The 11,291-nt window shown below is 31.8% G+C and overlaps 7 protein-coding genes across 7 annotated transcripts in view; 5 read left to right on the forward strand and 2 right to left on the reverse strand.

Annotated features, from left to right (window-relative positions):
* LOC126922960 (synaptobrevin-1-like) overlaps positions 1 to 11,291 on the reverse strand; it is a 38,023-nt gene that overhangs the window by 21,371 nt on the left and 5,361 nt on the right. The gene's annotated exons all lie outside the window — the stretch shown is intronic.
* The window catches only part of LOC126922945 (translin), a 37,542-nt gene that overhangs the window by 2,963 nt on the left and 23,288 nt on the right, over positions 1 to 11,291 (forward strand). The gene's annotated exons all lie outside the window — the stretch shown is intronic.
* LOC126922956 (60S ribosomal protein L22-like) lies at positions 114 to 1,312 on the forward strand. Its single transcript, XM_050735932.1, has 4 exons — positions 114 to 220; positions 485 to 625; positions 829 to 950; positions 1,092 to 1,312. Exons 1-4 carry the CDS (start codon positions 212 to 214, stop codon positions 1,237 to 1,239), a joined length of 420 nt encoding a protein of 139 aa, XP_050591889.1. The 5' UTR covers positions 114 to 211; the 3' UTR covers positions 1,240 to 1,312.
* On the forward strand, positions 1,986 to 4,206 carry LOC126922961 (gamma-aminobutyric acid receptor-associated protein). The gene is made up of 3 exons (XM_050735937.1): positions 1,986 to 2,431; positions 3,174 to 3,371; positions 3,460 to 4,206. The coding sequence occupies exons 1-3, from the start codon at positions 2,342 to 2,344 to the stop codon at positions 3,523 to 3,525; spliced, it is 354 nt and encodes a 117-aa protein (XP_050591894.1). The 5' UTR covers positions 1,986 to 2,341; the 3' UTR covers positions 3,526 to 4,206.
* Positions 4,273 to 6,879, forward strand: LOC126922915 (putative ammonium transporter 3). The gene is made up of 11 exons (XM_050735861.1): positions 4,273 to 4,588; positions 4,646 to 4,931; positions 4,993 to 5,150; positions 5,218 to 5,329; positions 5,408 to 5,613; positions 5,692 to 5,823; positions 5,904 to 5,999; positions 6,065 to 6,153; positions 6,236 to 6,325; positions 6,418 to 6,505; positions 6,568 to 6,879. Exons 1-11 carry the CDS (start codon positions 4,450 to 4,452, stop codon positions 6,726 to 6,728), a joined length of 1,557 nt encoding a protein of 518 aa, XP_050591818.1. The 5' UTR covers positions 4,273 to 4,449; the 3' UTR covers positions 6,729 to 6,879.
* LOC126922922 (origin recognition complex subunit 4) lies at positions 6,751 to 9,645 on the reverse strand. Its single transcript, XM_050735877.1, has 6 exons — positions 9,498 to 9,645; positions 9,041 to 9,266; positions 8,634 to 8,960; positions 8,065 to 8,562; positions 7,845 to 7,997; positions 6,751 to 7,750 (listed from the first exon to the last, which is right to left on the reverse strand). Exons 2-6 carry the CDS (start codon positions 9,254 to 9,256, stop codon positions 7,589 to 7,591), a joined length of 1,356 nt encoding a protein of 451 aa, XP_050591834.1. The 5' UTR covers positions 9,257 to 9,266; positions 9,498 to 9,645; the 3' UTR covers positions 6,751 to 7,588.
* Positions 9,663 to 11,139, forward strand: LOC126923676 (E3 ubiquitin-protein ligase RNF113A). The gene is made up of 4 exons (XM_050737370.1): positions 9,663 to 9,786; positions 10,426 to 10,599; positions 10,682 to 10,874; positions 10,943 to 11,139. Exons 1-4 carry the CDS (start codon positions 9,663 to 9,665, stop codon positions 11,118 to 11,120), a joined length of 669 nt encoding a protein of 222 aa, XP_050593327.1. The 3' UTR covers positions 11,121 to 11,139.

Genomic DNA, 11,291 nt, shown 5'->3' on the forward strand with positions numbered 1-11,291 from the left:
ACTGTGATCGAGAGATCAACAACAATCGACAAACAACAATCAACAAACAACACAATCGAATAAAAAATATTAAGGACAATTTTTTTTTTTTTTTTTAGAACATTTATCTAACCTCGAGGTTCCATTTGAAGCTGCTACGTTCATGACAGTAATGAAATGACCGTAGCGCCACATAGCGGTAGATTCTTTCATTTGTCGACCATTTGTAAACATGTCTCCAGTAAGTTTCCTCTTCTCCAAAAATGTAACAATAATTCGAAAACATTTAGAAATTTGCTAAAACTTCGTAGAACATACAAAATAATGTGCTGTGACATTTCATCATAATACAATTTTATTTACATTTTCGAAAAGATTACAAAGATATCGTTGGATATTGTAAACTTCCAACGTAGACGTCTATCAGAGGCTAGCACATGTATCCACAACAAGCGTAGTTTTTTAATTAAAAGAATTTTAAAATGAGGAATTGTATATTTTTCAGCCAACGGCAAAGAAGTCTAAGGGACCGACCATAAAAAAACAAGCCCTTCGGGGTAAGGGTCAAAAGAAAAAGGTATCCCTTAAATTCACTATTGACTGTACGCATCCGGCAGAAGATAACATTATGGATGTAGCCAATTTTGTGAGTTTTCCTTAATTTTGTTTTCTATTTCTCACATTTTAATTCTTCCCTGAAATTCTTGGTATTTTCTTAATTCTAATCTCTATGTAAATTTTATTTATTCAGTGCGATCTTAATCTTATATTAACTTCACATTATCAGAGATGATAGGAATATTACAATTGATAATGTTATGTGTAAGTAATGTTGTTCTTTTTTTATAGGAAAAATATCTGCATGAAAGAATTAAGGTTACAGGAAAGACAAACAATTTTGGTAACAGTGTAACCTTGGAAAGGGATAAGATGAAATTGTCTGTTAATAGTGATACTGATTTTTCAAAACGGTGAGTATTGTCCAGTATTTAAGAACGATACTTGTAATTTAAAAAACCAACTTTTTATTAACATTGATGATTTGTGGGTTTTGCATTATATTCTTACAAGGTAACTGATATTTGCACTAATTTAATAACATGTCTATATAGATACCTTAAATATTTGACAAAAAAATATTTGAAAAAGAATAAACTGCGTGATTGGCTACGTGTTGTGTCAAAAGATAAAGAAACCTACGAGCTAAGGTACTTCCAAATTAACAGCCAGGAGGATGATGACGAAGAAGATGCAGAATAAAGTTTACTTTAATTCTATATGCAATTACAGAATTATCTGTACATATTTCTACAAATAAAGAAAAAAGAAAGTTTGTATTGCGTTTTTTAAAAAATATAAAATCGTACCATTCCTCAATTTTTCCGAAATTAATTTAATTCGACTTTATAAGCGCATTGAAAATCAATTTATTGTTGGAAATGACACTGTAATAAATGTGAAATCGCACATAACGTATACAATAAATCACATATTCAATTATCAAGAAGAAAAAAAGAACTAAATTTATTATTACGTATACGTTATAAATTCTTCATAATGTTGAGAATAAAAGATGCGTCATCAAACGCGTAGTAGTGAAAAACATGTCACTCTTTATTATCAACAGGCTCGTATCTATTTAAGGTTCAACTAGATCCCAGATAATTTGAATACTTTTGTTATCGGAAAATTTCAATTATTTTCATACAATTAATCTCCTAACTATAATTATAGTCAACATTAATTCTAAAAGGAAGATACAAATTGTGAAATGAATGAAAGATATAATTAAACAAATAATGTTACAAGTAATGAAGTTCCTCGAGAAACCGTCTTTTTTTTCAAATACAGATGTTTATACAAATGAACGAGAAATTTACTCGCAAATTTCGACAGTCCGATAATAAATTAATATCATCGTTTCGTTTTGAATGAATATCAAACGCTATCATATAAAAGGAAAATTTCGTAGAGACGGTCCTGTTCTATGTATTAAACGAATCATTGAAATCATTGTCTGTCTCACAAAACAGACATTGCGATAACACGTCAGAATCCACACAACTTAAATATACAAATTGCTAGGAGATATCGTCCAGTTTCTAGATATATCTTTCATCGAGTTTTCCAGTGGAAACCTGGGAACTATTTCACGTCCGCGTAGAGTGGAAAAGCAAATTGTAGTGCGCAGTGTAACTGACGCACGGTGATTGTTGTGACAGAAGTGAAGAAGAATATCATCGTATCGTCGTATTTCCAGTTCAGAATCATCGTATGATTCGATAAGAAAAAGATTTTAATAACCCTAGAGAAGAAACGATTTTATTAAAGTGCACGGGTCTCGTGCAAGCGTGCGAGAACGATGAAGTTTCATTACAAGGAGAAACACTCCTTTGAAAGAAGGAAGGTCGAGGGTGAAAAAATTCGACGAAAATATCCCGAAAGGGTTCCCGTGAGTATCCCCGCTCGAAAAAGTTAACCATTTGGTCAATGGAAACAAATTTATTTCCCTTCTAATACAGGCAGATTGCATCATTTCGAAAAACCATTAATTCATTGTGATTAAGATAATTCTTTTACAAGCAACTAGACTACTGTAATTCGTCGCTAATCGATTCGGTTCGTATCCCGAGAATTTCCTGGTCTGAAATGAACCAAGGTCGACTTTCTACGTTGTAAACTCTTTTATTTCGAGATGAAATATTTTTTCGCTCTATCAGGACGCTAACGATTAAATTCACCATTCGTGTCGAATTTCTTTGTGCACTCGCCTTGCAATTGCTCAAATCTATTGATCGTACTACGCTCTTACTTATAATTTTCAAATGATAAAAATCAAACGAAAGGGGAAGTATTTTCCCCATTTCGCCATTTCCCTGAAATTTTTACATGTCGACAAACTTAGTTTAAACGCATAGGATGAACATTGAAAATGTAGACCAACTGTTGTTGCTTTGAAGACTTGGATAAATGTCAAATTTATGTGATATCAAATATGGATTTAAGAATGGTTTCTTATCTTGACAATGGGCCAAGGTTTGAAACATTTTTTAATTCTAATAATGATAATGGAGGGATGAATGGAGATTTTCCTTTTATTAAAATATAACTGAATTTGGAATTAAAATTAATGATTTACACATTTCATTGTATTATTTCGTAAATGATATTGATAAAAAATTTATATTTCCTAGGTTATCGTTGAGAAGGCTCCAAAAGCTAAAATTAGTGATTTGGATAAACAAAAATATCTAGTACCATCTGATTTGACTGTGGGACAATTTTACTTTTTAATCCGTAAACGAATTCACTTACGTCCAGAAGATGCTCTCTTCTTCTTTGTGAACAACATTATTCCTCCAACAAGTGCTACCATGGGATCTCTTTATGCCGTAATTATATAATACAAAGTTCATTCTAGACATAGATAAACATTTATTACATTTGTAATATTTATATTGTGATCTGTATTTTTCATAGGAACATCATGAAGAAGATTTTTTCCTCTATATAGCATACAGCGATGAGAATGTGTATGGACACTAATTCACAAATATAAAGAAGACAACATCCAAACAAAAGAGCAGACAGAAATTTGCCATCTACAATAACGTAGTCCTTTTAGAAGCTTTTGGAAGTGTTAACAAAATTATATCTTTCAATTATTTTGAATGAAAATTAAAATTCTAGCACTGTATACTAATTTAAGCTTGCTTCCTTAAGATAAATTGGACGCGTTCGTCTGCCAAATATACGAACGTTGTACTTTTTTGATTCCATCACTCACAGCTAATTGAAGAAGTTTAGGGATTTAGGATGTGAAGATTATAGTTATGTTATATGATTTTTTTAATACATAAAAAATTGAAAAATCATTAAAAATGGAAAACTTTCTTCATGTTAAGAAGAATAATTAACTCCATAATTGTTATAAAAATATATTTACATGCTTTAATAATTATTTAAAAGTTACTAATATTTATAATGGTCTTATGATAAATTCATAATTCTATGTAGTTGTTTTATGTGACATAATTTTCCCTTATTTAAGATGATATTCTACTTGCATGTTTCATTATAATTTGACCATAAAAAAAAAAAAAAAAAAATGAAAAGAACTTGCTGAACATATGGTGAAGTGAAAATTTGTTATAATAATGAATAACGTAATGTAACAGTAAATTTGTTGGCTGGATGTGGGTCAATAAAAAAATTATAAAAGTAAAATTTGTTAATACATAATTGTTTCCCTATCGAAAAAATTCATCCATTTTGACAGTATGAAAGTACAAATTTACGATATCAGGAGAAAACGACTGAAACCGCAACTCGTTCATAGTTAATATGTTTTCGTCGTGGTTCGTTCATTTTTAACATGTTTTTCTCTGAAGTACTGTATTCTGGGACGGTCAAATAGAAAATAACATCTAGTTAATGCCATTCTCTTGGTGAGAGAAGTCTTGAACTAATATGGAAATGGGAAATTATGAAACAAATACTACAAATACTTCAATTGTAAAAAGATATTTGGCTTCTGCATATAATTTGAATCAAGAAGACAGTAATTGGATTGTGACGAATTCCTTTATAATTTTCACTATGCAAACGGGTAAAGTTCTAGATTAAAACACAAGAAATATAAAAGTTTAATTTTTTGTTTATTCAGGTTTTGGTATGTTAGAATCTGGGTGTGTCTCTTTAAAAAATGAAGTCAACATTATGATGAAGAATGTGGTCGACATAGTACTCGGCGGTTTAACTTATTGGATATTTGGTTTCGCAACGAGTTTCGGAACAAGCAAGTTTAATAATCCTTTTATTGGTATTGGAGAATTTTTAATAGATCCTTCAATAGAAGACGTATTGATGGGTCCAAAGTGTGCTGCATTTTTATTCCAATTAAGCTTTGCAACCACTTCAACAACCATTGTTAGTGGTGCCATGGCTGAACGGTAATTATATAAAATAATCTATAAAGCTTTTTAACTCTAATTGAATATTACATGATTACAGATGCAATTTCAAAGCATACTGTTTATTTTCCTTTTTAAATACAATTGTATACTGCATACCAGCAGGATGGATATGGGGTGATCAAGGTTTCTTGAAAAAAATGGGTGCTGTTGATATTGCTGGTTCTGGGGTAGTGCATCTTGTTGGTGGTACCTCTGGTAAAGTATTAACATCTTCTTTTGAGATAACTTGTTAATCAATACCTAAGATATTAATTTATAATAGCACTTGCTTGTGCCCTTATGTTGGGACCAAGGGTAGGCAGATATGACAATGGAATTGATCCATTGCCTCTTGGATGTCCAGTCAATGCTATCATGGGCTTATTTGTACTTTGGTAAAATAAATAATTAGTTGTGGCTCATTTACAGATTTGGATTATCAGATATATATTAATATACAAAAATTGTATAAGGTGGGGCTGGTTAGCATTTAACAGTGGTAGCACATATGGTGTCAGTGGACAACGATGGCAATATGCAGCTAAAGCAGCAGTTTGCACTATGCTAGCAAGTATGGGGGGTGGTTTAGTTGGGCTAGGCTTCAGCTTAAATGGCCCAGATAAGATTGACATTCTAAGTCAAATAAATGGCATTCTTGGTTCACTGGTTTCAATTACAGGTGAATTTCAGTACAAGTACTTATAAGTATTCAATAAGATATTTACTACCTTAACAATAACTTTACAGAGTCAGTTAGGTGGTTGTTTCCTTTTCAGGACCTGGGAGGCCATAATTGTCGGAATGGTTGGTGCTCTTATCACATGTTTTACCATGCCCCTCTTTGACAAAATGCATATTGATGACCCTGTTGGAGCCAGTGCTACACATGGTTTTAGTTTTCCTTTTTAATTTTGCTACTTTATTTTCTATTAATTTCTCATTTTATTGACCAGTTTTCCTTTCATGTAGGTGCAAGTGGAATTTGGGGTATTATTGCTATAGGTTTATTTGCAGATAATCCGTATCCTCTTGATACTACCAGTGGAAGAAAAGGATTATTCAAAGGTTTGCAACGATAAATTTGTCTTATGAAATGATCAAATTCTACAGAGATATTTTTCTGCTTATAGGAGGAGGAGGATATTTGTTAGGTGTGCAATGTTTAGTAATTTTATGCCTAACACTTTGGAGCTTCACAGTATCTATTATTTTGCTATGGGTAAATTGTATCAAATATTATTTAAAATATGTTTCCTTACTAAAATCCGTTATTTAATTTTTAACGTTTTACATTTTTCTAGTCTATAAATAAAATTATACCAATAAGAATGAGTGTTCATGATGAGCTTCTAGGTGCAGATTTAGTAGAACATAGAATACGACACCCACAGGTTTTTATTATAACTATTACATATATACTTCATAGCTAAAAAATTGTATACATTATAAAATTGATTATGCATAGTAGCATTATATCTTTTAGGTAGGAATAAGTAGAGCCATGTCTGCTCTTCGACCAGCTTCACAAAAGCACGAATTAAATAGCGTGCATCCTGTAGGAATTAATCCTGGTAAGATACATTTGAGTTAAAATATTATTGCTCGATTAATTACGCAAGTTAATTTGTAATAGGTCACGATTCGTACATTCAAAAATATAATCGTAAAAATCGCCTGAAGTATGGAAAACAACTTCTACTTGGGAGAAAGTTATCGAAGAATCCTAAACTAAGTACGATTACCGATACTACATTGACCAATAAAAATAAGCCGAACATCGCTTGGATAGATTAGTGTTTCCTAATGTTTACCAACATTGTATAACGATGACAGATTTATTAGAAACATATAAATGTATTCACGTACACGCTATAACGCTTTTACACAGTACTGTTACATCATACCATCTATGATAAATAATTAAAATCTTACATAACTACATGAATGAGAATTATAGATGCTATCATATAGGGAACAATCCTGTTGAAAGATCACAGACACTGTAACTACATAGAATAACCTAATTAATAGCATGGCACCTAAATAGAAGTCTTTTTTATTATAAGTTTCAGATAAAATATTGTTATGAAAAATTATTTCTTGTCTTCATTTATCAAGGACGTAATATTGGACGTTTTTTATGCTATGATAGGCAGGAATTGCTTTTCGAAGACTGTGTTACAGAGATGTATTACATAGACATCAAGAAAATAATATCTAATTTTTTTCACTTCGTTCGATGTTATTAAATATTAAATCTATATATACTCTTATGTTAATCCCATACTATATAAATGCAAACTACCCTTTTGCCATGATAGCATGTGATCTAATTAGATACCATAGTTGCTTTTATAAAATGCTTGATATTTTTTTTTAATACTAAATACACTAATATGCATAGTTTCTTATATATGTAAAAACATATACTTTTGAAATGAATACATGTGTAAGACACTTACACAAAATATAGCATAAGAAATAAACTGCTGCTTCTTTAAAATAAATAATTATAGTAAAAAAAAATGTGTTTTAAAAAATACAAATCTCATACTTATTCTATAAAATACTCGTTGGTTAAAATTGCAAATGAGTGATGCATTACAAATGCAAAATTCTTTAGCATCTGCAATTTTATAAATAATCCATAATGATTACATATTAGTTACTGCCCATTGAGATATCTCTGTTGGTAATCCAGAATAATTTTTTACAGCTTCTACAACTTGTTGTGAGGTGAGTACGAATTTATAATATTGATACTCTTTCTCAACTTTTGAATTCATACCACTCACTGGCAATAAAAACTCCAAATTCTGTGAAAATATGCATGGTTTTGAAAATGATAAGCTATTCAGATAATACAAGAACAACATTGTTTTACTCCTATTTTGTTATTACATCCCTTACCTTAATATGTTCAAATGCTTTCATAATAACAGGCCTTTGAACAGTTTGTATAGAAGAATTTTGATTAGCAAATTTTATATAACGATTATAAATTGCTTCAAAATTAAATGGCTCTCCATCATAAATTTCTGTTTCATGTTTCATTGAAATTATCTAGAATAATAGCATGTTTGTCAGAAATACATCCTATACCAAGGAGGAGAGCAATAAATACACTTACTAAACACATTTCTAATACAGACAACCCCTCAAGCATTAGCACCTTGTCATCTTGAGAAAACATCTTACTTGCTTCTACAAAATCATTTACATCTAGTCTTTGATGCTTCTCAGACAATGTAGAAACAGCTATTGCTAAAAAGTTTCTAAAACTTCTTTCACTAACATCAATTTGGTACAGTCTTTTTAACAGATTCACCATAGTAGTATTACTAACTAAACCTTTTATGTATTCATTCCACACAGATCCAAACTGTGGATCTATTGTACAATCTTCATATTGATATTCTATCCTATTTACATTCTCATCATCAGGAAGACTTAAAAGATGTTGAAAAAGTTTTAAACGATCATCAAAAGCAGATGTTGGTTGTTCTGAAGATGATATGTCTCCAGGGAACAAAAATATTTGCCGATGAGAAAATCTTGATTTAACTCTTTTTTCTAAGAGTTCTATAACATCTAATCTACAAGTCATTCCAATTACACATATGGGTGCCTGAAGAGATGAACATTCAATTGATATTCAACTCAATCCTAAATCAATACAAAACTCTACTTTACACTTACTTGTGCAGATTGAGCAATATCAAACAAGTTATACAACAGAGTTTGATTGTGGTGTTGGCAAAACAAGTCAAACTCATCTAGTATGAAAACGACTGGTTTAGAATGTTTCTTATCACCTGATTTTAAGCAATCAAGCAGAAAAGTTAAATTTTCAGCAAATGAGCCAAAAACTTTATCACCAACCACATTTTCTAATTGCATTTGACGTGTAGCATCTTTCAAAGCCAACCGATCATCGGTATGAACAAGACCATGAAGATTCACTATCAATGCATTCTCTTTAAAACTTTTTACATACGACAATTCTTTTAAAATACTGTTTATCAACTATAAAAAAGTAAAGATCTATATAAAGGAAATACTAAAAAGTGATGATTTTCTAATGAAACTAATAATAGAAAACATACTGTTGTTTTTCCACTACCCCTAGGTCCAATCAACAAAGCAGAATTACTTTCACCCATATCCACTGTTCTTTTTAACAGTTCTAATATATGCATTCTTTCCTTAACATGATGCCTGAACTTTGTTTCAGGACACATAATCTTACGTTTTAAATATTTCCTGGTTAACAATATCATATTGTCTTGAAAATCAATTGCCATATTTTTTTTTTTATTCATATTAGTTTCTCTAAAACGCGCCAAAAATTTACAGTTAATTTTTAGTTAAATTTCTTTTTCTATAAATTAAGTTATGATGAAACAACAAGTTTCTTTTTATGTTATCCATGAAATTATTTTATTCATAATTTCATTTATGTTACAGTTTCGTATAGATTTGAGGTAGATTTTGACAATCTACAGCATCTCTGATTAGCCAAATATAACCTATTAATTTTTTAGCGAAAGATGTGTACAATACCTTCAGAATGTACTTATTCAAGGATTTAACTCAGTTAAGTAAATTCGTTATCGACTGGTCAAACTGAGAATCGAAATAGTATTTTCACAGATTTTTAAAATATTCGTGAAATATTAAATCTTGAAATTATAGAGACACTTGGACGAAGTTGTTTACAAAACAAATATGGAAGACGCAGAATCTAAAACAGACAAGAAAAACTGCACGTTTTTATTTAAAAGGAGAAAAATTCGGAGCACTGCAGCCAGAAAACGGAAAACAGCGAATGATGAAGATGGTAAGTACGTTTAAAGAACATCAGATTTTTGTCCTAGCGTCCCAATAGATTGTAATTTCATTATATAAACTCGATTAGTATTATAGCACGTCATACTAAAAAATGGAACAGAGGCCTACGACCGTACGCGGAACGCCCGCACCGTACTGACAGGTATCCACCGCCACATTGAAGACTTCGAGCAACATCCGCACGAATTGGACAACAATTGGACAATTGGACGGTTTATTACACTAAGATTCTAACGCTATCACTGGTAAGGGGTACTGTGGCGGCACTCGACAAGCCAAGTACCACCACTCGGCACTAACTAGTGTCGGACGACGGCAGCGACATCTACAGCCCCCAGTGACAATTACAGCGGACCAGGCCCAACTACTACAACTATCACGCACGTCCAATAAATATATAACGAACACACGGCCACCTCTACAGGAGTTTTGGGGTCTATAGGAAGAGGATTGGCAAGAGCAGCGACAGCAACTGTCTCGACTGTGAAGACCCTAACGACGATGCAGAGCACGCCCTCTTCACGTGCCCGAAGTGAACGTACAGAAGGATTGAGCTGGAGAACGCTCTTGGCGAGAACATAGACGTGGACAATCTGATCGCCACGGTGACCGCCAAGAACGAGAGCTGAGATAAATTCAGGTAATTATGCTCAATATTATAAGAAGAAAGATACAGCTGCTGGAAATGCTTCCAGTGGTATGGTTCGCAAAGGACCAATCAGAGCACCATCTAATCTTAGAGCAACCGTTAGGTGGGATTATCAGCCAGATATATGTAAAGATTATAAAGAAACTGGTTTTTGTGGCTTTGGAGGTAAACAGACCGAAAATCTTTGCTATTAAAACATCTATTATTTACTCTATTATGTACTTATTTCATTCCATTCCAATTTCAGATAGCTGTAAATTTCTTCATGACCGGTCGGATTACAAATTAGGTTGGCAGCTAGAAAGAGAAGCTGCCACAGGAGAATATAATAATAGCGGAGACGAAGATGATAAAAAATACGAAATCGACAGCGACGAAGAAACGTTGCCGTTCAAATGTTTTATTTGCCGAAGTAGTTTTACAGACCCTATTGTTACAAAGTATATATCAAAATTCTATCTTCTAAATCAATTAGATGTAGAATGTGTGAAACGAATTTTTCTTTCAGATGCAAACATTATTTCTGCGAGAAATGTGCTTTAGAACACTACAAGAAAAGTACAAGGTGTTACATATGCAATGTGCAGACGAACGGCGTATTCAATCCAGCCAAGGAGCTAATTACACGGACGAAAATGGAAGAGAAAGCAAAATCTGTCGAGGATGATGAAATTTCTGATGATTAATAAAATATATATTTTTTGACATAGTAGTATATATTTCTTACCGAGTGATTGCAATTTTTTATGTATAAATTATAAGCGAAAAAGGATTGATCTCTACGATATATGCCATACTCAGCTAAAAAAATTTTCTTTCTGTTTAATTTTAAACCCATTCATGAAAAATAATATACT

The sequence above is a fragment of the Bombus affinis genome, chromosome 13 (genome assembly GCF_024516045.1).
Source record: "Bombus affinis isolate iyBomAffi1 chromosome 13, iyBomAffi1.2, whole genome shotgun sequence".
NCBI lineage: Eukaryota > Metazoa > Arthropoda > Insecta > Hymenoptera > Apidae > Bombus > Bombus affinis.